This window comes from Cryphonectria parasitica (genome assembly GCF_011745365.1).
Source record: "Cryphonectria parasitica EP155 unplaced genomic scaffold M406scaffold_8, whole genome shotgun sequence".
NCBI lineage: Eukaryota > Fungi > Ascomycota > Sordariomycetes > Diaporthales > Cryphonectriaceae > Cryphonectria > Cryphonectria parasitica.
The window spans coordinates 2,736,063-2,762,596 of NW_024468916.1; the positions used below are offsets into that span (position 1 = coordinate 2,736,063).

General features: G+C 52.5%; 10 protein-coding genes across 10 annotated transcripts; 5 read left to right on the forward strand and 5 right to left on the reverse strand.

The window, feature by feature from the left end:
* Positions 1-412: 412 nt before the first annotated feature.
* On the forward strand, positions 413-2,191 carry M406DRAFT_282003 (uncharacterized protein; the record flags this gene model as incomplete). The annotated part of the gene is made up of 2 exons (XM_040918465.1): positions 413-525; positions 600-2,191. 2 exons carry the CDS (start codon positions 413-415, stop codon positions 2,116-2,118), a joined length of 1,632 nt encoding a protein of 543 aa, XP_040772881.1. The 3' UTR covers positions 2,119-2,191.
* A 477-nt stretch (positions 2,192-2,668) lies between these two features.
* On the forward strand, positions 2,669-3,520 carry M406DRAFT_49624 (uncharacterized protein; the record flags this gene model as incomplete). The annotated part of the gene is made up of 1 exon (XM_040924395.1): positions 2,669-3,520. One exon carries the CDS (start codon positions 2,669-2,671, stop codon positions 3,518-3,520), a length of 852 nt encoding a protein of 283 aa, XP_040772882.1.
* A 1,190-nt stretch (positions 3,521-4,710) lies between these two features.
* Positions 4,711-5,527, reverse strand: M406DRAFT_74829 (uncharacterized protein; the record flags this gene model as incomplete). The annotated part of the gene is made up of 3 exons (XM_040925770.1): positions 4,711-4,856; positions 4,988-5,189; positions 5,339-5,527. 3 exons carry the CDS (start codon positions 5,525-5,527, stop codon positions 4,711-4,713), a joined length of 537 nt encoding a protein of 178 aa, XP_040772883.1.
* A 1,055-nt stretch (positions 5,528-6,582) lies between these two features.
* M406DRAFT_104361 (uncharacterized protein) lies at positions 6,583-7,185 on the forward strand (the record flags this gene model as incomplete). Its single annotated transcript, XM_040915097.1, has 1 exon — positions 6,583-7,185. A coding segment is annotated over exon 1 (336 nt), but the record flags the coding sequence as incomplete, so codon positions are not given.
* Positions 7,186-8,090: 905 nt separating this feature from the next.
* Positions 8,091-10,165, forward strand: M406DRAFT_353316 (uncharacterized protein). Its single transcript, XM_040922757.1, has 4 exons — positions 8,091-8,427; positions 8,568-8,760; positions 8,849-8,990; positions 9,080-10,165. The coding sequence occupies exons 1-4, from the start codon at positions 8,275-8,277 to the stop codon at positions 9,864-9,866; spliced, it is 1,275 nt and encodes a 424-aa protein (XP_040772885.1). The 5' UTR covers positions 8,091-8,274; the 3' UTR covers positions 9,867-10,165.
* A 281-nt stretch (positions 10,166-10,446) lies between these two features.
* On the reverse strand, positions 10,447-12,921 carry M406DRAFT_49968 (family 92 glycoside hydrolase; the record flags this gene model as incomplete). Its single annotated transcript, XM_040924404.1, has 1 exon — positions 10,447-12,921. One exon carries the CDS (start codon positions 12,919-12,921, stop codon positions 10,447-10,449), a length of 2,475 nt encoding a protein of 824 aa, XP_040772886.1.
* An 898-nt stretch (positions 12,922-13,819) lies between these two features.
* Positions 13,820-15,280, reverse strand: M406DRAFT_333952 (GroES-like protein; the record flags this gene model as incomplete). The annotated part of the gene is made up of 4 exons (XM_040920886.1): positions 13,820-14,509; positions 14,618-14,700; positions 14,840-15,149; positions 15,248-15,280. 4 exons carry the CDS (start codon positions 15,278-15,280, stop codon positions 13,820-13,822), a joined length of 1,116 nt encoding a protein of 371 aa, XP_040772887.1.
* An 831-nt stretch (positions 15,281-16,111) lies between these two features.
* M406DRAFT_266287 (uncharacterized protein) lies at positions 16,112-18,080 on the reverse strand (the record flags this gene model as incomplete). Its single annotated transcript, XM_040917791.1, has 3 exons — positions 16,112-17,830; positions 17,935-17,992; positions 18,058-18,080. The coding sequence occupies 3 exons, from the start codon at positions 18,078-18,080 to the stop codon at positions 16,112-16,114; spliced, it is 1,800 nt and encodes a 599-aa protein (XP_040772888.1).
* Positions 18,081-20,432: 2,352 nt separating this feature from the next.
* M406DRAFT_220966 (uncharacterized protein) lies at positions 20,433-21,422 on the reverse strand (the record flags this gene model as incomplete). Its single annotated transcript, XM_040915580.1, has 1 exon — positions 20,433-21,422. A coding segment is annotated over one exon (990 nt), but the record flags the coding sequence as incomplete, so codon positions are not given.
* Positions 21,423-23,488: 2,066 nt separating this feature from the next.
* M406DRAFT_64984 (uncharacterized protein) lies at positions 23,489-25,133 on the forward strand (the record flags this gene model as incomplete). The annotated part of the gene is made up of 4 exons (XM_040924909.1): positions 23,489-23,564; positions 23,728-24,161; positions 24,272-24,499; positions 24,636-25,133. 4 exons carry the CDS (start codon positions 23,489-23,491, stop codon positions 25,131-25,133), a joined length of 1,236 nt encoding a protein of 411 aa, XP_040772890.1.
* Positions 25,134-26,534: the final 1,401 nt, after the last annotated feature.

The following is a 26,534-nucleotide window of genomic DNA, read 5'->3' on the forward strand; positions in this document are numbered from 1 at the left end:
TTATACTGGAAAGATAGCCTACAACCTCGGGACAGGGAGGCCGGAAGTGTCTCTCCACAATTTCTGGCCCCGGAATCTGAACCTCGAACGTCCTATAACTCCGTTTCAAACAGTTGTCTTGTAAATGAGGGATTTTATATTATGAGACTAGGTAGCTTAAGTCTTCGAAAGCAGCCTAATAAGTTATGTGAAGACGTTGAACATGAAGTGCTTAAATATGATCCAAGAAAGGAAGATGCAGCATGGGCGCAAGAGAAAAGAGGTGGCGGCGGGGAGAATTTATAGATATGCCATCAGGGTTCGGGTTGTGCGTGTAACTCTCGACGTCATCTGTTATCAGTAGTCAATCTTCCAGTCGCGTCTTTCTTCCTGCACCGCGTTTTCAGGCATAAAAAGCAGGTTCCATTCAAATATGGCGACACAGCAGGATCTCCAGGAGCTTCTGCGGCTGCAGACAGCCCGGAAGATGCCCATGAAGGATGCGATGGCACAGATCAAGGCATTGCAGTCGGTGAGCCTTCGGAGGTCAGTCTTGCCCCCGCAAGCCCATCTGCCTGCACTATTATGAAGAGGACCATCATCTCTGATGCTCGAGCCAGTATTCAGCAGATAGCCGATGCTCCCCTCCCGACCGTCGAGTCCGCTCTCCAAGACGGCAAGGCTGCACGTGCCCTTCAGAATGCTTGTAAAGCACACCTGAAGCGCATGCAGACCTCGCCGACCTCCGCAACTAGCAAGCGCCAGCTTGCAGGGTCGACAGGCCAAGCAGATCAGGCCAAGAGGGTCAAATATTCTGGAAGCGAAGGCTTCCTGCTCGGGCCGACCGATTTGACCCCGCAACAGCTCGAAGCCTCTCTCGCGCTGCCCCTCGATACGGACGAAGACCGCATCGCGCAGACGGCTGTGCAGACCAACCGCGCCCCGCTGGTGCTCGCCTTTGCCGTCGAGCTGCTCCGCCACACGATGCCCGAGCAGCCGCCCTCCAGCAGGCTTTCGATCGCGCAGGCCGTGGTGAGCGCCAACTCGAGGTCCAAAGCTGTGAATATTGGATTGGAGAAAGGGCCCAGCGCAGACGAGGAAGGGTTTGGCGACGGTCAGCCGAGAATAAAGGTTATGGGTCGTGAGGTCGCAGTCTTGAAGCGAGGCGGGTATGAGTGGAAGGGTGACGAAGAGGAAGAGGAGCAGGCTCCGGAAGAAGCAACCGCGGAGAGTGCACCCGAACAAGAGTCTACTACTTCGACACTGCAGGCAGATGACAGTGCGCCTCAACCGAAAGCTGGCGGGACTCCCCCTACAAACACCTGGTCAACAAGCCGCTCGGTCTCTCTGAGACAGTCTACATTTGTCGCGCGTGCCACGCATATGACTGATCCGGCGCAGCGCCCGAACCTGCTGAAGTCACTCTTCAATACGCAACCTAATCTCAGGTCAGCGACCCATAACGTCTGGGCATACCGCGTCCGTCCCGCAGAGTCTTCCACCAGCACATACATCCGCGAAGCATCCCATGACGACGGAGAGACTGGTGGTGGCGACTTGTTGTTGCGGGTGATGCGCGAGACGAATGCCGTTGATACCCTTGTCGTTATGAGTAGGTGGTTCGGCGGCATCCTGCTGGGTCCGGACCGCTGGCGGCTGATGAGAAATGTCGTCACCTCGGCGCTGTCGGAAAGACTTCGAAGGACTGGCATCGAGGCAAGTCTGGGAGGAGAAGCTGTCTGGGGTCTTGACCTGGAGGCTATGAGAAACAAGACCAAGGCTGCTGCGTCCGCAGGCGAGCTCGTGACCCATCAGCCGGAGGCGGCACGGAGTTATCTGCTACGAAACTTTGCCAGTGCTCCTGTGGACGATGGCGATGCAGCCACGTCACCTGCCAAGAAGAAGACGATCAGGGCGCAGGACGCCGAGAAGGAGGAGAACCTAGGGCTCCTCCTTGGTGCGCTGAGGTTGCTGTTTGATAGCTGGGCTGACACGCTGGGCGCGCAGGAGCTGGACAGGAGGGCATGGGGCTGGTACACCGCCGTGCGGCCAGAGGTAGAGAGTGGCCCGTCTGGCTGGGGTGCGAAGGGGACGCTGCGGCTGAAAAGCATTCTTGATCTCAGGAGAAAGGCCAGCTAAGTTAGGTAAGCGACGAAATTGCATTGTCATGCTTTGATGGTGATTAGATGACATATATAACCTGATTTTCCTCACCTTTTGGTACTCTGTGCGATGAATGGAGAGATTGAGGTACTTGTAATAGTGTTTGGAAGTTAAGAAAAGGTGCAAGCCATGAATCTCAATATCACGTCCACGTATGAAAATAGGTTGGTAGAATGTACTTAGAGCCTCATGACACGGCACGATGGTGGAGTTGGGGACCCCTGTCGCCTGGGTAAGAGGCTCTCAGGCAAGTTTAAAATTTTTGGCCTGGCGCGCAACTCAACCTTCTTCCTACCATAAAGCATATCAGCACTCAACTGACAGTTTCTGTGTGTGAATCCCAAGTGAGGTTTCGATACTAATTTTGCCCACTTATCTTCATCACAGTCGTATTATTTGCTGCTAGCTGGGAAGACTAGGACAGACGGCCTCAAGTATCCTCTTCCCTTGCCAAGCAGACTCACTACACCCCTTACCTCACCTCAAAACTCTCATCAAACAAAGACCAAATCACATAAAAAACAACATGTCTGGGTCTGATAGCGAAGAGGTCGAAACCCATGGCAACATGTTCGACGACCCAGAGGGCTTCTATCCGCCCACGCCGCCGCCCACAACCCAAACCTACACCACCCACGCCGGCCAGACCATCACCCTGCACCTAGTCGGCTACAGCCCTACCGAGGCACACCACCTGTGGAACGGCTCTCGCGTCATAGCGAACTGGTTCGAGACGAACCCAGGCGAGGTACAGGGCAGGACGGTCCTCGAGCTGGGTGCGGGCGCCGGGCTGCCCAGCATCGTGGCTGCTGTTCTGGGCGCGAGGCGTGTGCTTATGACAGACTATCCTGACGTCGCCATCGTGGAGACCATGTGGAAGAATGTGGACGGGTGCGAGCTGATCCCACGGCGGCAGAAGAAGCAGGAGCAGGAGGAGGAGGAGAAGAAGAAGAAGAAGAGGGACGAGTTTCATCGCGAGCAGGACATTGTCACGGCCAAGGGCTACGTCTGGGGCGCTGACACGCGACCGCTCCTGGCCGAGCTGCCCGCCGACGAGTCGAGGTTCGACGTGCTCATCTTGGCGGACTTGCTGTTCCGACACTCGGAGCATGGCAGGCTGCTCGACACGGTGCGCGACACGCTGAAGAAGACCAAGGAAAGTAAGGCGTTTGTCTTCTTCACCAGCTACAGGCCATGGCTGCAGCACAAGGACCTGGCCTTCTTCGGCCTCGCACGGGAGAGGGGTTTCGTGGTGGACAAGATCCTGGAACGGGTCATGGAGAAGCCCATGTTTGTGGATGACCCGGGCGACGAGGAGATTAGGAAGACGTGTACAGGGTGGGTTGTGACATGGCCTGAAGAAGAAGTCACGGAATAAGAGGGCAAAAGACGCTCGTATTCTCACTCGCCAGCTCGATTGTTGTGTACTGCCCTTGGCCGACTCCGAAAAAAGAAAGAAAAAAAGAAGGATGACTATTATGATTATTACCTCGACCAAACCCGGCTTCGCGACATTACAACAACAACACCATCTCAAACATTAATGAACACTGCCTGCCTCAGTGGCTCCAGCAGCGTCCGCGGGTGCCAGCAGTTCCCGCGGGTCCCGATATCAGACACATATTCCTCGTTCAATCATTTACGATATTCAGCCCGATTTTCGTCGGCTGCATCTGCCGCCCACAATGACTTCCGCCTCGGGAGGGGTTTGTCGGCGTTGCAGGGCCATGGGTGGGCTGTGTTCCTTTGCTCTCTTTTGTTTGTCTTTTAGCAAATGTCTGCTTCATGGCTTCGGCGTGCCGAGTATACCCAAACCCGCCTCATACTTCATGGGCTCCTGGTAAAGACTTCCAGGCCGACTGGAGTATGCAGGTGGATCATTCTCAGGGCGGTGGAACCCATCTGTCACTAGAAATGCCCCCGCATTATAAGATGAGCTGGTCGATGTCGACCACCTCCTCTGTGGCGGGGCCTGGGCTCCAAGAAGAGGCCGTGGGGGCAAAGTCCCTCCCGATACGACGGACGTCACTGAGAAGATAGACTCGCTGTCGTCGCTGACCAGTGTGGTCTCGACCCCCCAGCTCGAGCAGTCCTCTGAGCATGTGACTGATAACAAGGTCTGTGAGCCGGTGCTCGGTGCTCGGCTGCTGTTCCTGGTGGAGCGGATGGACCCTTGGGGTGGCGACGAGGGCCGAGAGGAGGAGGCCATTCGATCCGAGGCGGAGGTGCTTCTTCTGCCAGGGAAGGGAGGTCTAAGGTCTTCTTCTACGATATCCAGGTCCAGGATCGACGGTGCATGCATGCGATCTCCGAAGTGCCGCATACTTGGGCCAGGGCTGGACCTGCGGCTAGGCGTGCAGCCGCCGGCGCTCGGTTCTGGACAGGCGATGAGCTTCTTCTCCTCGTCTTCGTCGACAGCTTCGGCCGTCGCAGCCCTGTGTTGCTGGAGATACAACACCGACAGCAGAATCGAGAAGGTATACGAGAAGCTATTAAGCCACATCTATCCATCAGCTCTTAATTTGACATGTGAAGAGAGCAAAGCAAGGAAAACAACGGGATCTCGCCTCACATGGCAACTACGGACAGGCCGTAGACGGTTCTGGGAAGGGTGCAGAGCCGATCGAGTTCGCCAGTTGTGGCGGTGGACCACGACCCGAAGCGGATGGTGCTGTAGCCTCCTGCTGGTTGACGGACCAGGTCACCAGCACCGTCTGCAAGGGAGAAAAGAACAAATGTCATATTAGCTGTCAAGACTTCCTCGAAAGCCAATCTCGGCCCATTGCCGCCACGGAAGACACACGCATGTCTCTTGATGCAGCCCGCCCTGGGGGACTCCACTTACAATTGTGCCTTGTGAGACCATGACAGTCGGCTGGGAGACCACTATAGGAGAGAATGGTGATTTGAATGAGGCCGAGACCCATCATAGTAAGGTCACCTGGCAGGGAGGCGATGGCAAAAACATGCCATTTTCGCAGACCCCATGCCTTGGAAATGTGAACGCTGCAAATCACGACGGTGCTGTAAACGAAGGACCCAAGACCCTAGAACACGACAACGTCAGGTCCGTGATCAGAACTTGAGGCTCAAGTACATAAAGTCAAGGCACAAATTCCAGGTCCCGGGAGGCTGGCGATAGACGAGGGGCCAATGATCGAGCAAGCAGAGGAGGGGGGGGGGGGAGGTTCCGTACCAAAAATGCAACACCCTTCATTCGGCCATTCTCTCCGAGCCGGTTTCTCTGGATGTGGTGGTAGAGGACGCTGAAGGAGGCATAGACGAAGAGTGACGAGATCCACTGCCAGATCCGGATGGCCGTCAGACTAAAGCCGATACCACTGAACCTCCTCGTCTCCTGCAGCACTGTCTTCTCGTCCTCCATGACTTCTCTTCTTGATGTGCACCTGGCCCTCCCCCTCATCGGACCTCGCCAAAATCGTTGAGTGACTAATGGTGGGCCCGAAGGGTATGACTGAACTGGATAGGCTGAGTGAGGGTTGGCTTCGTACAGTGGTCGTGACGCGACCTGTACTACTGCCACCCACGGTAACCTGCTAATGCCAGGTCGGACCGAGCCAGCAAGAAGTGAAAGAGGACAAAAGGGCCCTGGCTAGAAGTGGAGTGGACCGGAGTGGACCGGACCTGACCAGACCTGGCTGTCCTTCTCGGCTGGCACGGCCAGCTGAGGTAACTCTCGCAGCTTGGGCGCCTTCGATATCAGGAAGGTGAGGTTGCCAAGATGCACGTCACCTGATGGCGAGCAAGGCGAGACGGTACCTCGAGGAAGGGTTGGTGTGTGCGTGTGTTTGTGCGTGTGTCCAAGCAGATGTCAACGGGTGGAACCAACAGCTCCTTGGCTGGATGCCTTGTTGTTCAGAGAGTTGAGTCAAAGCCAAGTCAAGAGGGAAAACAAGTATGCTCTGTCCAGCCTCTTCCCTCGAGGACAAAGAGGCCTTAGAAACACAACGTGATACGCCCACCATAAAGCGACCAGTTTGGCTGCTGCCTGAAGGCGTCGTCTGCGGTACGTTTGTGTCATAGTACAAAGTGTCCCACACTAGACTTACAATGGTGCTAGGAGATCTTCACAGCCACCGCCAACCCAAGCAGGACGGAATCTGGGGGAGGGACAATGTCCGGGTCAGCCGGGTCGACCCACACGCCGTCTCTGCAGCTGCACATACTGCAAGGGGGGAAAACAACCACCTGCACGACTCAACGCCCGAAGGTGGGGCTGTTGGCTCTGCGTTCAATGCCCGACCCCCGAGCTGCAGCTTGTGTAAGTGTATGTGTTGTGTACTGTGGTGGATCCAACCTGCTTTTTACTTGGTCTTTCTCTTCTCAGGTCAATCACCTATAACCGTGCCAGGGGTTTGGATTATATTGTTGCGCCACTTACTTACTACTTTTCATGCTTCTCTCTGCTTCTCTCTCTCGTTTCAAAAGAACCCCCCACGACTTAAATTCAAGTTCACTTAAATGCTCTGTTAAGACCTAATGTGGCTGTTAGGAACTTGGGACCTCCGCCGCTTGCCGATGACGCGTCCCATTGTTCTCTCTCTATCTTTTTGCTGTGCATACACCAACGACAAAGATTCTGACGTGATACCTGCTGCAGCAATTGAGTTAAGGTTGTGGCGTCGTCTTCTGATGTGCGGCGGTATGGCTATTGTTCAATGTTGTTTGTCAAACCGGGCTGATCATGACGTGCTTCTCACCACCGGGCAAAGAGAGAAACAGAACCCTAAAACTGACATTGCTACGTTGGAAGTCGCCCTTACAACTTCATTGTAAGTACAAGGTTCGGTGGTCTAAAATATCGGCAGTTGAAAGGTCTAGACTTGAAGACCGCTTTCTCTACTTTCTCGAGTTCGTTAGCCTTGAGACAGGAAGCATTTTCTGTGTCCTTCTTCTTCTTCCTTCTTTTGCGATTTTCTTGGTACAGTTTCTGGAATTCCGGTACCTGAAGAGGTCTTGCTCCTCATGGAAGGTCTCGAATGGTTTTGCCTCAGTTTATGACTACGCGAAGGTTTGCGCAGAATCTTCCCAGAGAAGGACCCTCGGCCCCATATTCATATCGAGCCTCCTTGGACATCGAGGCCAAAAAGAAAAGAAATAAAAATAATAATGACCCAGCAGTGGGAGGTGTGGTCATTCCCTCCCGCGGGGGGTGGTTGCAATGAGCCCCTCCCTAGTCGAATCCGGGGGAAAGCCGAGCGTTGTGATCGTCACACAATAGTCTTATGTGAACTGACCGATCTTGCACTTGGGATACTCCTCTTCACGATCGCCGATAGTTTCCATGGCTGGACTCAATTTCTTGTTCTTTGCTCAAGACACACATACTATGTATTATGCACGACTTTTTCGCGTGCAATGATGAAAGATCTAGCAGACCCGGAGGGTTTCCCCACACACATATTCCTATTCCCCTTCAGGGCTCGGCTTTGCTACTTTGACCAAGTTTTAGGGCACAGGGCTGCTGCTCGTTCATCCTCTCTACGGCCTCCGAATGCCGGTCCTCCATTGTCCGATGTCACTTCGTCTCACCAACCACAGAACAATGTCTGGGAGTCCAGAGAAAGTGGTCCGGTGCCCCTGACCCCCTCACTGGGCCATGGACGGGAGCCATCAATGCGTGATGGAGCGAGTAGGCGAGTGTGTCTAGCCTCACCTGTGCTATGCTGCAGAATCTCAGCTTGTACCTGTTGGGATGCTTGCGAGCTGCATGCATGTCTCTTCTCCCCTCTCTCCTCCTCCTGCTGCCCCTCCCCGCTAGCACGGTAGATATACATGCAGGCTTCGGATTTCCCTTAATCCACACCATCCCACGCCTTCAATTAAGCTGGGTCCATCCAACTATGGGGTGACACCACATCTCTTGCCAGTATGTTCATCTGAAGTTAAGAAAACCGGCTTCCCTCTCCTCAGCTCCGCTACCTCGTCCTCCTTCCCTTCCTTCCTCTTCCCCTCCCTTTTATTTTTTTTCCGTTCCTGTCTCTCTGTCGTACTGGGCTTTGTTGATGTTATTCGCCCGGGCTTAGGTATTGTGTTGGAAAGAAAGAGGAAGAGAGAAGAGGAAGAGAGCTCGATTCCCATGCTTGCCGGCAAGATCGCCTGTCTTTGAAGATGGGCCGAAGGCTCTCGACGTGCCTCGTGCTGTTGCGGGCTTTCCAGCTCCTGGCAGCTTTTATCCCGGGGGCCATGAACGGCTGGCTCACTTACTACCTTTATGCCAATAAGTTGGGTCCTTCAGCGATTATACTTGTGGTGGAGATACTGGTATGTGACTATCCATCACCCAAGGGCCATTTACCCTCCCTTAATTTCCCCTCAATAGCTTCTACTCATAGTAGCATTGTGAGGCAACATGCTTTCTTTCTTTTCCTTCTAACCTGGTTCTAATAAATCTCATATGCCAGGCTGCTTCCGTGTTTGTATACGCGACACTCTCGTTGTCCATAATACACACTCGTCAGCGATCCAGGAGGACACCCTTCTTGGTCTGCACGATCTGTCTGGATGTGGTGTTTTGCTTCATCGACATCACCATCTTGTCACTGTTATCTTTTACTGGCCTGCCATCAAACTGCTCAGGCCTTACAACTTCAACCTGTATGAATTGGCACCCGCTCGGCTCACAAGTCATAGGAGAGAACTCATTATACTAACGTGTGTGTTGCTTTTTTTTTTGTGTATTTAGGGTTGAAGGGGGACAAGCCAGACCTTCCCACTCGCGGCTACAGCACAATCCGCTTCAGCAATGAGCAGGATGGCCACCGCGGCGAGCTGGACAAATATTGCAGCATGGAGCGTGGATTCTTCTTCTGCACAGTCCTCACGATGTAGGTTCTTTCCTGTTCTATTATTCTTTCGTCGGTTGTGAGTTCTACATAACTACCAATAACTAACATGAGGTTTGATACCCTTCTAGACTTACATTCATAATCACGATAATACTCTCTGTCATCCGTATCTGCGAGAACAACTACACCCGCAACAGCGAGATCCAGTATCTCCTGGACGAGAGGGAGGAGATCCTGAAACTGGAGCTCAAGGTCCAGGAACAGGAGTTCAACAGGTCACAAACGCGCTCGCCGGCCATTCTATCGCCCTTGAACATGTTGCCACCGTCCAACATACTGCCACCGGCAGCACCTGTGCCCAAGTTCACCAGTGATGAGGAGGCGGCGATAGAAGCGTCTATCCTGGCGTCTCTTGGCCGATCACCTAATCCATCATCGCCGTCATCATCCTCCACCTCCTCCGCCGCTGTACCCATGCCTTCTCCTCTTTCTTCTCCATCCAGCAGATTTATGGGCGCCGGTCTCCCATCGATTCCCGAGGCGGCAGCTTCATCCTCCAACACCGAACCACACATCCAGACAAGCCCACCAGACAGCCCATCCACCCCTGACCACCAGCAGCTACCATCGCCTTCCTCCATACTACCCATCGTCGAACCCGAGCTGCTTGACGAGGCAAGCGAGGAGGAAAACGCCGCCAACCTGGCCATGGTGTCCGACGGCTCGCGGTACAGCGGTCACTTCGCCGCTGATGGCCACAATCACAACAACCATCACCAGCTGCCGCCTTACTCGCCTGGCAATGAGCGCACGATGGACGGGCATGGGTCGGAGAGTAATGAGATCCGGCTGAGTGAATATGTCAAGGGGGAGACGAGGGCACAAGATATGAAGGATGATGGGTCGTTTCAATGAGGAAGACAGAAAAATTAAGAAAAATCGAGAAAGCGAGGTGAAGTAACGGAACATATCAAGCATGGACTGAATGGCGCGATCTTGGAACGGCAATGTGATTTCAGGGTGTTTGTTCAATGATATTCTTTCTTGAGGCCTTTTCTTTTCATATCATTTTCGCGGCTGCGGCAAAGCGTGGCCAATGTTCTTTTCATAACATTCCCTCTCATACCTTTGGTCTTGAAAGTCTCGGGACCTCGACTTTTGTACATAAAGAGGTCGCTTTTATATTCAACGAGCCAGGGGCGCGTCCTGATACCACGCAAGGGGAACCTCGACCGTGAAGAAAGGGGCTAAAGCATGCATAGGAAGATGGGTGATGAGGTTGGAGCTCCAATGTTAGGGCCTTACTCTTGGCATATGATTTGAGGCTCATCTTGTGCATTGTGTGTGTTGTGAATGAGAACGGCATGATGTGTTTTGTACGAGTGTGAATACTCTGGTGTCATATCAACGTCCCCCCCCCCCTCCCCCCGCTTCAGAAATACAATGGGATGGTCATGACGAATTGAGCTGATTGCCAACGTCATTTCATACCTCACTACAAGCCCATAAATCTCGTTGTCATCATCTCAGAAGAACCAGAAGAACTCGGCGGGCGATCCGCCTCCGCCGTGCCCCAAGAAGACTCGGTCGTTCCTAGCACTAGCTCCATCGTCCACCCCTCGGTAAAGAACTCGTGCCCGATCCAACTCTTGGTCCAAGGCTGCCCATTCACAGTCACATTCTGTATATAGATGCTCTGGTACGCCGCACCATCCCACCCGGCCACGACGCTCGTGGTGGCCGTCTTGCCTGTCACAGGGTGCGTGACACTCACGCTCTCGAAGAAAGGCGCCGAGATCAGGTAGACATTTTGCCCTGCCACTGGGAAGAGGCCGATCATGCTGAAGAAGAGGAACGAGCCCATGGCGCCGCTGTCGTCATTACCAGGTAGTCCCGACTCGGTATCGTTGAAGGAGGACGGAATGTACGTGTGGATCCTGCTGGCGGATAAACCAGGCCGCCCGGCGTAGTGGTACAGGTACACAGTCAAGAACACGGGCTCATTCGAGATATCGGCAAGGCCAGAGGTGTGGAAAAACTCCAGCCTGGAGACGAAAGCCTCGTCACCGCCCATGAGCGAGATGATCCCCGATACATCCTGGGGCACGAGGAACTGGTACTGCCAGATGCTCGCCTCGAATGTCTCGGACGGATTGGTGGTCAACGAGCAGAAGGAGGCGAGGTTCGAGCAGGCGATAGGATCCTGGTAGCCCCATGTCCCGTTCAGGTATTTAGGCTGGAAAAACCCCGTGAAGCCCGTGTCGGTGCCGTTGATGAAGGATGTCTGGTCTTGCTTCCATAAGTTTTGCCAGTTGGTGCTGCGTGCAAGGTACTTGGAGTACAGGTCCGACCTGCCCAGCCCCTGCGCCAGTACCGCGAGGTTGAAGTCGTTGTAGGCGTACTCGAGGGTGCGCGAGATGCTGCGCGAGTTGGTGCCAAAGCCGATGGGGTCGTAGTCGAGATAAGGAATGTAGTCGAGGTTCTTCCAGCTGGTGAGCCCGCCACGCCCGTGAATGGACCACTCGAGGGGCTCGTTTTCGGCATCATTGATGATGGCCTCGAGTGCCAGGTTCCAGTCGATGCTGCCGCTGCTTGTGGTGGAAGAGGAGAGGTTCTTCACGTAGGCGTCCACGAGCACATTATCTGCGTTGCTCCCTCCTTGGGTCCAGCCGTCGCAGAGGGACATGTGACAGTCTGGGAGCCAACCTTCGTGCTGGTAGATGTCGAGGAGCGAGTTGACCATCTGTATCTGGGCGTCAGGGTCGAGGATGGTGAGTAAAGGATGCTGCACTCTAAATGAGTCCCAGATGCAGTAGTACGAGTCAAAGTAAGGAATTCCGCTGTCCCATTTGGGATTCTCGCCTGTGTAGTTCTGAGGAGACATCATGGCGTGGTAGATGCCGCTCCAGAAGGTCGTCTGGAGATTGTTGTCTGCTCCTCCGGGCGTAATGGCTACAGGGCTCAGCTTATCCAGCCAGGCATCCTCTGCTTCTCCCACAAGCGTGTCAAAGTTTCTCTCCGGGTTGGGAATGTCGGACTCAGCGTTGCTGCAGGCCTGATCGGAGCTAATAAAACTTATGCCCACCCTCGCCAGGATTTCGTTATCATCTGTGGATGCTGAGAATCTCACAAAGCCGCCTGCCTCAAGATAAAATAGGTTGAAACCTCTGGTGACGAACAACTCCTTTGGCTCAGTTCCTGCACGGTTGTTCACCCAGACGCCCGTCTCGTAGACACCCGCGCCAAAGAAATCAACGCAGAAAAACATTTGATAATACCCCGCCCCAAAACTCGGTAGAAATGTGCCGTTGCCAGTCATCCGGCCCGTATCTGCATCGACACTGATGGAGGCATTCTGTCTGCTCTGCCAGAGATCCGTAAGGTCTAGTAGGATGAGAGAGTGCGAGCCATTCGTGACGCTGCCAGTGCCATTTCCATCTGCAGCAGCAGAAGGGAACGTGAAGCGGTACAAGGCCGTCTTCTCCCCCACAGTCATCTCTGCGGACACGCCCGATGCAAGCTGCACCGCAAAATAGCCCGGCCGCGCCACCACGCTATCGTTCACGTACGATACTGCCCTGTCGCCGATGCGGAACTGGCAACTGTCCACGTCGGCGTCGTCAGGACACACCTGCGGGAAGAGAGGGAAGTTGCCTAGGCTCGGGTTGCCGCCCGTGCCGGAGTCGTGCACCGAGCTGAACCCAGTCACATTGCTGCCGTCAGTCGCGAAGCCACCAGTGTTCTCGCCGTTGACGTCTGCGACGGCTTTGGCGAGCCCGTAGGGGAGAGAGGCGCCTGCAAAGACATTGCCTCCGTTGGTGGAGCCGATCAGCGGGTTGATGTAGGCTAGGGGATTGAAGGAGGTGCTGTTTGTTGTGTTCTGTGCCGAATTGGTTGGGGCAATGAGAGTCCCTAGGAGAAAGAGGAGGGTGGGTGTGGACAGCGTGGTGATTCGACGGCTTGGATTCATCTTGCAGGTGAGAGAGTCTGCATTGGTGATTATAAGGTAAGTACTTATGTAGGTGGAAAATGAAGCTGTGATCAAGTCTTCCGATTAATATCTCTGTTTTCTCAAGGATGGCTTCTTGTCCTGGTAATAAAGTACAATAACAAATGATTTCATGCTGGTAGTATGTCGACAGAATATTTGTTATTCTCCCATCATGGAGACACATGGGAGGGGGTAGGAAAGAAGGAGGAATGAGAGTAGACTGACATCACATGTGCATGACGACAATCTCCTCCTCAGTGATGCCCTGTTCGTGATACAGTAATGTATGCAGTCTTCCTGCACGTATCCAGAATCCCACAGTAACGCAGTTATCTACAGGAGCATCTGAGGGGTCGTATTACCTAGATACGTACTTGAAATACATAGCAGCGAAATACGGCGGTTGTTGTATTAATTATCCTAATTTACCCCGCCAGCAGCTTGAAAAGGCAGGTCGTTTAACCTTTTTCTCCAAGTCCCACTCGGTACAACATGCGTCGACTAATCACTAGTACGGCCACATAGTATATTTGTATGTGCAGATCACTAACTGGGATTTGCAAGCTTGCTTTTCTCCGTGGCTGGTTTGATGCGAGACCGCTGGAACCACTGGGTCCGCATCCCTGCGCAGACGGAGACCACCGTGCTATTATAATGCATAAGAGAACATAATGAGCAGACTATCATAGCATTTTTTCTCCAGATAAATTCTTCTATATTCAGTTGCCTGGGAATATACGCCCGGAAAGCAGATGTATGTATATATAAAGAACAAAAGACTTTTTCTATATGAGACGAGACTATGTAGTGTTCCACTTTATCTCGGGGATATATCTTTTCCTCGAAGAATTCAATTAACCGCCATTCAAACCATTACCTAGTCAATGACACAAACAACCTTGCCCTTGGTCGCGTTGCTCTCCAGCAGCTCATGAGCCTCCTGCACGCGGTCCCAAGGCACCACCCGCTCGACAACATGCTTGAACCGGCCCTCCACCAGCCCACCAAGCACCTGTCCCACAAAGAAGTCGCGCAGCCCAATCTGGTACTCGAGAGCGCGCGACCTGAGCTGGCTGCCCTGCACACCGGCGCGTTTGGCCAGGATCGAAGCAATGTTCACCCCCTGGGGAGCGATGGGCCCGTCCAGCCAGCCCAGCTGGACGATGCGCCCATCAATGTCCAGCACGTCCAGGTTGGCCTCGAGGTAGGGGCCGCCTAGGAAGTCGATGACGAGGTCGACGCCGCGCCCGCCGTTGAGCTCGCGCACTTTGGCCGCCCAGCTGCGCTTGTCTGGGTGCTCCGAAAGGTCCACCGCCCCTGTGGCGCCCAGCTCGTTGACCACGAAGTCGCACTTTTCCTGTTTGCGCGCCGTGGCGAAGACCTTGGGCGCCGCATGCATGGACTCGGACTCTGACGGCAATTTTCCAGCGGGTAGGTGGGCGTCGCGCGAGAGCTGAATCCCTGCGACCGATACGGCGGATGCGCCTGCGTGCCAGAGGATAGATCGGGTCGAGCCTGACTTGTAGCCTCCGACGAAGTAGAGGGCCTGCAGCGCGGTAAACCAGGTCTGGGCGTCGTGAAAGAAAAAAAAAAAGTGTCTGTTAGCAATGTAATTACATAGCAACGAGGAGGACCGGGAGGGGAGAGGGTAGATTAATTTCTTTTGGTAACGTACCTCGCAAAGACCACCGGTCTGTTCAAAGGATAACTCCTTAGGCTTCCTAACCAGCATTCTCGTGTTCACATTGACATACTCCGCTAACGACGATTTTGGTGTCAGCAATCATCTCTACTATTAACTGGCATCAGAAGAGCGTGTTGCTCTTCTAACCAAGGCTTCAAAATCAAAGACCTCGGAAGTACGTGAATACTCAAGAAGAAAGAAAAAAAAACGTACCGTATCCACCTCCGACAAGCAGACCAAACACCTCATCACCGACCTTCCAAGTTTCTTCAGACGCTCCATACTTCGTGCTCCCTGTCTGGTCCTCATTGATCCAAGCGATGACGCCACTGAACTCCAGTCCCATGATCTTTGTCAGATGAGAGATGCCAGGGTACTTGCCATCTCTCTGGAGAATGTCGCCACGGTTGATGCCGAAGGCCTTGACTTTGACCAGGCATTCTCCAGATTGGACCTCTGGGACTGGGGTTGCGTCGTTGATGAAGAGGGCCGAGGCGGGTCCCGAGCCACCCTTAATGTCGACCTAGAAGGAGAGGGCAAGAGGGATGACAGGTGAGTGATTGTGATGCCAATTTACGAAGGAAGAAAGCGTTGAACATAAATGTCGAGGCTGATACTTACAGCTCGCATGACCTGAGGCTTGGTGACCGTCATTTTGCCGACTTCTGAGTGGAATCAAATGTGTATGCGTGTGCGTAGTTGCTAATGGTCCGCCAAGGACAAGTGCTGCACTTCTCTTCTACTGCCCAGAGAAAGGAAAAACTTTGAGAAGAATATATACGCGGGACAGTAAGATCATATAGCTGACCGGCCCGAATAATCAGGGACGAGAATGACAAATTGTCGACGTATCTATGCAACCCAAAAGTTGAGACATTGTGGCGCTCCTGCAGGACGGTAACTGGGTAGGAGCCCAAAAAGACGTATAATAATTACCGAGATTGTACACAAATCATAAACGGCATTTTATAACAGCTGAAAGCATATCTGGTAAGTACAGTACAGTATTACATGCATATTCCGCCCCCCCCCCCCCTCCCTTTTCCCTCGGCATAAGCTCTGGAAGGGTCCTACAAGAAGATGGCATCCATGGCGCTGTTCCAGAGTATGCATGATGCGCTACGCAGGGGATCTCATAAGCACAGGCTGACCAACACCCAGAATGGCACATTTAGAGAATGGCGGTAAGAACTGATGAGAGTTTAGTAAGTAAGTACTTGTGCATTGTACTTTTGTGTGTACTGTTAATACGGCTGTGTTTACTTGAGACTGAAATCATGAATTAAAACCACAAATGCTACATGCATGAAGCCATAACATCGACCACCTGGGCAGTAGGATCCGGTATACGTGAGACTACACTATTTGTCACAAGGGGTAAATTTACAAAAGTGGTATTATCTAAACCAGAAAAGGAAGAAAGAAACAAAAAGAATAAAACCAGACCGAAAAAAAAAAAATCTACAAATCAAAGTAGCCAAGATTCTAGATTCCAGCATCAATCTGATCCACCACATTGGCGTTCGTCCACGCATCCCACGCCGCACAAGTCTCCTGCATAACAGCCGAGACCTGTCCCGAGGGCAACAGCTCAGGCTGCTCCAAGATGATCATATTAAGCCCCATGGATGCATGCCAGGCAATGTGGCAGTGGTACGACCACACGCCCGGGTTGTTAGCCTCGAACTGGATCACCAGATGACCATAGCGGCGCTGCATGTGTGTATCACGGCGCAGCGGATTCGCCAGGATGGCAGACGTGTTGCCGTCCCAGGCCCCAGGCCCTTCAGCCAGCACCTGGAAGGACTGCCCGTGCAGGTGCATGGGGTGTGCGCTCTGGTAGACGGTGTTGAGCACGATGCGCACTGTCTTGTTGGTGCCGAAATTGTAGACGTTGGCGTCGGGCTCAGGGAAGCTGTAGTTGCCCTGCGCTGCCTGCAGCATTGCTGGCGCGTTGTAATCTGTGTACTGTGTCTTGTTGTTCATGATCCAGATGTGGTTTCCAGTTGCGTTTGTGAAGAGGTTGACGGTGACGGTCTCGACTGTGTCTGGGTCGGGATTGACAGACTGGGGGAAGAAGGGCACCGTCTTGGACAGGTCGTCATTCATGCACAGGAACGTCTTCTCGTCTGCGGCGGCTGCAGCGGCTGTCATATTGCTCTGGGGGGTCGGCAGGTCCTGGTTTGACGAGGAGTAGTTGCTGATCTGCTGATGGCCTGCGTAACCGATGACAGCCAGACCTTCAGCGTTGTGAGTCACGGAGCAGTTCAGCGTGATGGTCGAGCGCATCCAGTAGGTCTGGTCTGGATCAGCATCCGCCGTCACCAGGATGTCGGTACGCTGGGCGACACCCAGGGTGATGAAGTCGGCCTCATACGGCACGAGGGGCTCAAAATCGTTGGCTATAACTTGCATCTTGTGCCCGTCGATGCTAAAGTGCACCAGGGCGGCGGCGCCAATATTCATCAGCCGGAGCCGGTGCGTCTTTCCCGGCTGGAACTGGAACTGTGCGAGGCCAGCCTCATCGTTGCAGGGGGCTGCGGGCGCCGAAGTGTTGGAGGAACAGTTGTAGTTGTTCTTGCCGTTGATCAGGCTGTTGTCAGACCAAGGAACGTAGATGTTGAAGTCAGTCGTGTTGCTGGCGGCGGCGGCGACGACGTCGTGGTACTCGCTGTGATAATAATCGCCCACCATGACTGGCCCAAGGTCGACGTCGTAATCAACATGCTTGGGCCCGTAGATGATCAGGGGTCCATACACACCTGCGGTGTACTGGGCCGAGAAGTGGGAGTGCCACCACGAGGTGCCGTACACGTCCGCCCGGAATTTGTAGGTAAAAGACGAGTTGGGCGCGATGGGACACTGCGTGACACCCGGCACGCCATCGTACCAGGGTGTTCCCCTCTGGCTGATGCCGTGGAAGTGGATGGCAGTGCCCTCCTCCTCGGCACCATACTCGTTTTCGATGTTGTTGTGCACTCGGACTTCAATCCAGTCGCCCCAGTTGGCCTCGATGGCTGGGCCTGGAAACTGCTCGTTGGCGAAGATGCCGCTCTTCTCATACCCGTCAGGAGCAAGAATGCCTCGGCGGATGTCAAAGTCGTAGTAACGAGTGACGCCCGTCACTGGGATATCTGAGGTAGTCGGGGCGTTGCTGAGATTGGATCGAAGTCCCCAAGGAGGTTGGCTGCCTGGCAAAGACGACTAGAGATTTACAATGTGTCAGTTGGAAATGGCCAAATAATGAATTGATAGTTCAATGCAATTAAGTTTGATTAATAACGATAAATGAGGTAATCATGACTTACATTGCTCGGGAGGTAGTCGGGGAACACAGGTGCATCTAGGCTTCCCCACGTGCAGTTGCTTATGGGAGATCTAGTCAGTACAACAGATCTTGCAGGACGCACTGAGACAGATCGAGAACTAACCCATTGGTCACATCTTGGCTCATGCGCGCGTGCACAAGCCTGGCCGTGCTGGCCAGGAAGACCGCAACAGCGGTCGTAAATTTTTTCTGAGCCATGGAAAAAAGAAACAAGGCGAATAGATTTCTGTGCTGATAAATCTCAAAATGTCTAATCAGCGGGAGAGAAGAGCGCAAGAGTGCTTGATGAGATGGATTTCCAATCATGTTGAACTTTGTGCTGAATGGTCTGCCATTTATTATATGTCTGTCTGGAACTCTAGCTTGAGCCATCCTCAGGCACTCTACACCCTCCTCGCCTCCTCACAGCATGATCCTCCATACAATATTCCATCACGCCAGCTTGGGGTCTCAGTATGAGAGAGAGAGGCGCCTCTCACTCCTCCGGAGGAGATAGTGTCCTTCTGTCGGCTCGATGTCAGCACCCAGAGAGCCCAGTATACGATCCTGCCGCAACTGAAGGCTGAAGCACACGCAATAGTTGAGGCCTCATCCGGAGATGCCGTCGTCCCTCACAACAAATTCGCGAAGTGAAAGGGGGATTGAACATTCCAATTCATCAGCCTCATCCTTGCCAAGCTTGCAGAAAAGTGCCTCTCTTGTTTGGGTAGTTACCTCCGGGGAACAAATAAGAACAACGACTCCTTCTCCTAACGTCGGGGCCGAGTCAAGCGGCTGTTGAAGGATACCGTATTGCACATGGGCGAGGGTGCCCACCCGGCAAACTGTTAATTGTCATCAGGTGGTCAGCTTAAAGGTCTAGAAGCCTGTCGGAGGAAAGTAGTGGAAAAGCCGCGTACATGCAAGGACCCGTGGGCAACAACAAGGTTAGGCGGCAGGATCGAAAGGATTGGCTGCATCTTCAATGTAAGAAGGAGTATAAGCCTGCCTAGCCAGCAGCAGAATAATTGTCAACTAGTCCAATTTGATAATATGATGACCTGCGGCGGATAACCCATCTGCCCCCGCCCCCCCCCCCCCCCCAATAAGCTGAATCTTACACTTGACAACAGGTCCCTTGGTTATTTGTATAGGTACTTGTAGTACCTAGGCGAACTACGCCGCGCTTTCTAGCCTGTAGCTAGGGGCTCATCAAGGGGTTTCTTGTCTGTCCAATCCCTCTGAACAATTTGATCTGATTCACCAAAGGGACTAAGCGGATTCGCTATCCGCAATGGAAGGTAAAAAAAATTACAAATAAACCAATTGTGGATCTGTTTCCACAGATAGTCCTACAGGAAGAGATGCATTCTACGAGACAAAGTACTCAGTCATACTTTATTCTTCCTTCTCTTCACAAACATGCACAAAGCGTAGAATGAGGTGCAGCTTCTTATGCAGGGTAATTAGCAATCTGCAAGGATGCATGTGACAAATTGTTTACGATGCCGTAAGATGCTGTCTATGCAACATTCTGTTTCTTGAACTGTCATACACGTGTATTACATCTCTACACGTGCGTGACAGATCCCCACGGATCCCCACGTGGTACTATCTGATGGCGTGTAGATGTCCCATCTGAGGCACATGTCCGTAGGGCTGGCCGAGGTTCTGACTCATTGCCTTTGAGCTAGTAGTTTGCATGATCATCCTTCTTTCTCGGGTCAACCCTTGCCACTTTCGGAGCTCTATAGGCCATAGGACTGGTTTGCATGAAGCATGGTTTGGTCAGAGGGTTACATTAGTTCAGCAATTCTGAGTAGCAACCCTATGGTAATTGGAGGCGATAGGCCTCAAGATCGAGTGTAATGATGTCGTGGTTCACACTGAATTGCTATCTAATTACCAAACGATCACTACGACATCTTGATGGCTGCCACGAAAGAAGAAAGAAAGAAAGTTCCCCGGGGGGAGGGGGGGGGAAGGGAAAACCAAGCGTTAAAGCAAGACACAACAATTGCACGATTATTATGTGTGTTCCAGCAGATGATCGTAGGATATAGGTTGTAGAAACCTCGAAATTGTATCTCGTGTAGTACTATGTACTTAATCAAAACAGAACGAAACCGCCCCCCCCCCCACCCCCTTTTTTTTCTCTTTCTTTTCTTCTTTGTGTACGTGTGTAATTTTCCTCGGCTAGCCGTGGTCTCTATATGTAACAAAAGAAACTCTGTATTCGTAACATTATACTCTTCAACTCCTCTCGTGATCATCACCGACACCAGCAAATGTAGGGGTTGACTAAGCCTCGCCCGCGAAACTCATCAATTGGACAGGTCCCGCGGTATGCGCCGCTCTCAGCGCTGCCAGCTTATCCATCTGGCCAGCCGAGAGCTTCTGTATGCCGTAGAGCTCAGCCCGTGCAGGCTTGACGACCAGGCGGTTGGGATAGCGCGGCAGGACGACCACGTCATGCTCGCTGTCAGCACTTTGCAGATCCCACACGTCCGACTTCTCTCGAAAGTAGTAGCCGCGGCCATCTTGCAGGATCAGATCGTGCGTCTCACGTACATCCCGCGCGGGAACAGTGCTGTAGGAGCCGTCGACGGCCATGGCGAGGCTCGAATGCCACGGGGAACGAGGGAACGCGCCCGAGCCCTGCACGACCAGCGGGACGGAGAGCTTGACGGCGCCTGTGGAAGGGTGGATCGAGAGGCGCACGTAGTCTGCACAGCGTGCCTGCAGCAGCTTGGTGAAGGACTCGGCACGGATCATCATCTGGATGGCCACCTTCTTGACTGTCTTGCGGTACTGGTTGCCGCTGATGGCCTTGGTGGCCGCCGTGACGGGGCTGTACTTGAGATCGGCCTCGAGGAAGTGAATGAAGCCGCGGTAGGTCAGGAGCGTGTCTGGGTCGTCCTTCATCATCTGGCGGACTTCTTCCTCTGTGCGGCCGTACTTGGCCAGGATCTCCTTGCGGCAGCTCTCTGCCAGGGATAGGTACAGCTCCTGGTCAAGAGTCTTGCCCTCGGTGTAGCCAAAGATATCCATGACGCGCATAAGGCGGATGTTCTTGAGATTGTGCTCGCGAGCCATGGCCAGCAGGCCCTCTCCATAAGCCCACGTGTCCTCATCAGGGATGCCGACCACGTCGTCGAAGACAAGCCCGTCTGTGGCTATGTGGACTTGACCGCCAAGGGGGTAGACAGCCCTGATGTCCTCACACATCTGGTTGAGGCGGTAGAGAGCAAGCTCCTCGCCCAGGTCAGGCAGGATGCCGGTAACCTTGTCCACCTTGTTGACACTCTTCCAAGGAAAAGCAGGCAGAATCAGGCGGATGGCCTGGTTGTTCTCCAGCTGGGCCTTGACCTTGTCCATGAATAGACCCTTTCCCAGCCACTTCTGAGAGTGTCCAGTCTCGCCCTCGTTGTCGGCTGAGGGCAAGTGCTGGCTGTAGCCTTGGATGATGTCCAGGATGTCGCTGGCAAGTTGGTCGAGATCCTGCACAGGTGTCTCTGGGCGAGGGCTCTCGATGGTGCTGATCTCTGAGAGAGGAGGGGTTGCGGGAGAAGTGAACTCGATCTCGCGGATCACTGAGGAGATCTGCTTCTTCTCCTCTTGTTCCAGCTTCAGGCTGGACAGAGACTCGTCAACCTGGACGATGTTGCTCTCCCACCCGCCCAGAAGCTTCTCGCCATGCCGGGCAAGAGAAGGGACCACGAGTGCAAATCTGCTGAGCAGTGAGGTCAGAGCAACTTGCTGCTGGCTGAGCTGGTGGAGTTGTCTCTCCAGGGCTATGACGCGGGACTCCATTGTGTGAAGAGTGAAGTTTGGACACAAGAAACGAGGCTGATATAAAGACAGGGGATTGTGTTGTTTCAAACAGTGTTAATATTGAGACAAAGAGATACAGTATTGAGTTATTCCGAGTCGATATGAATCTCCTTAAAGAATGTAAAAGTGTGTCTCTGCTGGGGAAAGAAGCTTGAGGACTCGAATGATGAACTTCTTCTTTCTGGTTCCTGGAGGCTTCTTTAACCCACTTACTTATACCATTCAAAGTCGGCGGCGAACGCCTGCAGGATTCTGGTAAAGGCTCTCTTCTAACTTGATGGAAGCAGCATTTGAGTTAGCATGAATTTCCATGCGTGATCGAGACGGTGAAGCAAAGACCCACGTCAGCCTTGCTGCCATGCCCTCGCCGCCGCCTCATGCCGCTTGATTCCAATGTGCATGAATGTAATTACATCCAAAGGGTCGCTGTCGCCAGTCCGGCAGCTCCGTCGGCGCATGTGCTTCGTCCTTCACCCGTGTGCACAGCCCCCAAGATCCTGACTAGGAGATACTTACTCAACAACAATGACAACAACCACAACAACATGTTGACAATTTTTCATATTACGTCTCCGCTTGATTGGACGTCCTCGTAGTCTCAAGCATGGGTTTCAGGCGATACTCTGTTTGTGATAGGATATCAAGCGAGGCCCGCAGAGGATCTGAATCCATCGTACACACGCGCACAACGCCTCTCGGAGAAGTCAGAGCTATAATTACAGCCTTTAAAATCGGCAGAATACCTCTCCGCGGCCGCTTAAGTTGTCTAGACGGTGATGCCGGGCTAAGTGGTGCCCGGTGCTCTAGGAAAAGAATTTTCTTTTTGTCAAAGGGCATAATTACATGTTAGGAGGCTGATACTGCCCAGGAGATGACTCCAGTTTGTGAATAAACTCAAATCATTACATCCATTTCCAAATTGGGACAAATGATAATGACAATATGACTATAAGCCTGTTATGTCTAATTTGGGTCACGACTTAATGAGATGCGAGGAGCCGGGGTCCCGTAATCCATGGCCCAACGTCTGCAGTCTGCAGTCTCGAATGGCTGACTGCCTGCCACGTGGCCCGGTTTCTGACCGTTTCATAGGTTTAGCATTTTATTAGTCAAGTATACCACGCAGAAAAATTCCAGAATTCCAAAAACTCGAAGGAAGGGGGAAAAAACTCAGCCCAACATGAAGGAGTGGCGTCGTGATGGAGACGCCTGTTATGAGGCTGAAGGGGCCGAGTCTCCCCGAAGGCAACCCCCCCTCTCCCAACCCAGATGGGAAAGTGAGACATCGTTCACTGTACTTTTTTGATTACAAATGTATTTTGGCGGATACTCCGCATTTCCTCCCTCTTTCCTCTGGTTTATACGAACTGGCCGTTTTCCTTGAAGAACAGCCCGTTGCGAACAAAGGAAGACTTGTCTCAGGATCCAAAACCATACAAGCGTCTCGAGTCTGGACCTACAGGATTCAACTGCTGGAAATAGGTCTCTTGAGCCATCTTCGTTCTCACGCCAAGTTCGCGACTGAATGTGCCATCTGCGTCTTGGATGATACAATCGTCTGCTCGCCTTCCTTCTCTTAGTTGGTTTTCTTCTTCTTCACGCTTCTTCACTTTCACTCCCTTGACTCGTCTTTTTATCCCTTAGCTAGTTACTTTTACTTACTTACTCTTTCGACAACAACAAGAATTGGACAGCATTCAACAGAATCAAATCTACTTCGAATGCTTCACAAAGCTCCTACAATCTTTAGCCATGTCTCTCAAACTACCGCAAGACCCTACGGCCATGGTCAACATGGTTCACCTCAACTTCTCGGCGAGCACTATCGGGGATTCCTTGCCAGACCTGTCCCAGAGAAAAGATTCAGGCCCGGATCCATTAATCCCGGTGACGCTGCTAGAAGACAAGGCCGCCGTCGATGAGAAGGATGGCAATGTGCGTCTCAACGGCGGTTTTACAGCCTGGTCTCAGGTCTTTGTCAGTTTCCTGCTCGTTCTGAACGGCTTTGGTTACTTCTCGTCCTTTGGCCTGTTTGAGTCCCACTGGGTTGAGGTTCTGCACTCGACCGACTCGGACGTTGCGTGGGTGGGCTCCTTGTCTCTGTTTCTGCTGTTCATGCTGGGCAGTCTTTCGGGACCTCTCATGGACAGGGGCCATTTTCGCTCCATTGTCATTGTCGGCTGCTCGTTCCAGATTCTCGGCGCCTTCACCACCTCGGCCGTCACCAGCTACTGGCAGCTCATCCTGGCCCAAGGTCTCGTCCAGGGCATCGGAAATGGCTTGCTCTTCACGCCGTGCGTTGCTCTGGTCTCGTTATACTTCACCAAGAACCGGGCCTTCGCTCTGAGTCTGGCCGCGTGTGGTGCTCCTATTGGTGGCATTATTTTCCCATTGGTACAGTTCCCCTCCTTTTCCCCCGCTGCTCAAAAATCTTTTTTTTTTTTTTTTTTTTTTTTTTTTGGTTCTTCTGAACATCGTGCTGACTTGTGTGTGGTATTCGGCAGATGGCCCAGCAACTTACAGGCAAAATTGGCTACCCTTGGACGATCCGGATTTTCGGATTTATCATGCTGTTCAACACGATCCTCATCCTCGCCCTGAGCCGCCCACGAAAGTTCAAGAAAGACAAGAGGGCGCTGTTGGACCTTGCAGCCTTCAAAGAGCCCGTCTATCTGACCTTTTCGATTGGGATTTTCTTCACACTTTGGGGCCTCTACATTGCCTATTTTTACGTGAGTTTCAACAAAAAAAGAAAAAGAAAAAAAAAAGGAAAATCTTGGTTTTGGGGGAATTCTTTCTTCTTTTTTCCCCTCCTCTTTCTCTTCTGCTCACCTTCAACCACTAATATGCAAAATACTCACACCGCAGACATCCACATATGGTCGAACCGAGATTGGAATCTCCGAATCATCCTCGCTGCGCCTGCTCATCGTGCTCAACGCGGTGGGTATTCCGGGCCGCGTGATTCCAGCGTTTGTGGCGGACCGCTGGTTTGGCCCTTTCAACACGATGCTACCATTCGTGGTCGGATGTAGCATCATGCTACTTGCGTGGATGCGCGTCAGCACTGCCGGGGGCTTCTACGCCTGGGTGGCGCTGTACGGCATATGCGCCAATGCCGTGCAGACGTTGTTCCCTTCGACCACGGCCAGCCTCATTACTGACCCAAGCAAGACGGGTCAGCGTATCGGCACTGTCTTCAGTGTGGCCAGTCTGGCTTGTCTCACGGGTCCACCATTGGCTGGCGTGCTGATTGGCGTCGGGGGTGGCGACTACATTTACATGCAATTGTACGGTGGCGTCTCTGTCATGATCGGCTTCGTCCTGCTTTGTGTCTCGCGCCTTTTCCAGATCAAGGGAATGTAAGGAAGGAAAGAAGGAATCAAGGAAGAAAGGATATGATCATGATTCTTGGCTCATTCATCATGAAGCCAGTGTAAAAGTAGATTTTTTTTTTTTTTGAAAGTTGGGACAATATGTGTGTCAGCGCCCTCTTGCTCGGGCTGGCCAGAGCTGGGTGGACATGAGATCTTCTGATGTTTCTTTTTCTTCGTTTCTTTTGTTATGTTAGTTATGTTGTAGATATCTGCTTATTTAGGATGAGCATTTCTCGGCGTCCTGGACAATACATACATTTATCTATTACGACCTGCCAAGTGACGATTTCCTCAATCCACACCGCAACTTCGCATTACTCCAAGTCCTGCAGAACGAGACTAAAAGTGAACCTTGTGACACTGAGGCCAGAGTTGAGATCTTCGACTAAAATTGCTAGCTGCATTTCACTTCTCCGGCACCATACAAGTTTGCATGTTGATCTTGCATGCAGGGTGCTCAGCAATGAGCGTCAACTGCGCATCTGTGCGTGAAGAGTTTTTCAAAAAGTCTAGTCATATTCGCTTAGGTGATGTAGCAATGAACCAGCCAACGCTGATGACACTACTGCACAGATCATGCAAACCATCTGCCCAAGAAGGAAGGCTACCTTGAGAGGGCTGCTGACGCTGGAGGTTCAACAACCGTCCTAGTGGTGTCGAGTATATCGATAGGAAGTACCTGGGGTACGTGCTGGGGTATCGGAGCCTGATTCCTATTCCATCTACCTGCTTACGTTCTCCGATACCCTGTGCTGGCCTAGTTCAACAAAAAGTGACAAATAATTGTAAGGATTTAGTTTTTGAGATACTTCCCTGTAAAGAGCTACCACCCCTGTAATTAAAGGGTGCTTAGGACAAGTCATATTGCATCTATCGTGCATCACCCTCTTTCCTCGGTCATATTATCCACAGCGGTGAAGCCAAAAAGACCCTGGAGAAATCAGAAACAAGGATGAAGGAAGCCTTATGGGACCCTGCGCTTCTAGAACACTTCGTTTGCATGCTGACATGGGTTTCTGCGTCCTATTGGGATGGCGACACAGCCTGTGTTATCTTGTTCTGACAATCGGATTGGTCACTCGTTATTTCTTAGACCCCAAGGTATGGACCGTCTCCAACGTAAGCGATCTTCCTCTGCGTATACCGTTGTGACCACATGGAACGCCACGAGGGATAAGATGTCTGACAAATATACTCTGGATGTAATCAATATACTTGAGGTTTTTGGATTCGATCTACGCGCGCAGCCGAATAACAGGATCAGCTCGCCACCCTAGGGCTATCGATACTTGGCTCAGAAAGGATGCTCTATACGGCGAGTCTGGCCCTTTGGTTAGAGGTTTGGGGTTGGGGGGGCGCGGTTGTGTGTGTATGTGATGAAGTTAAGCAA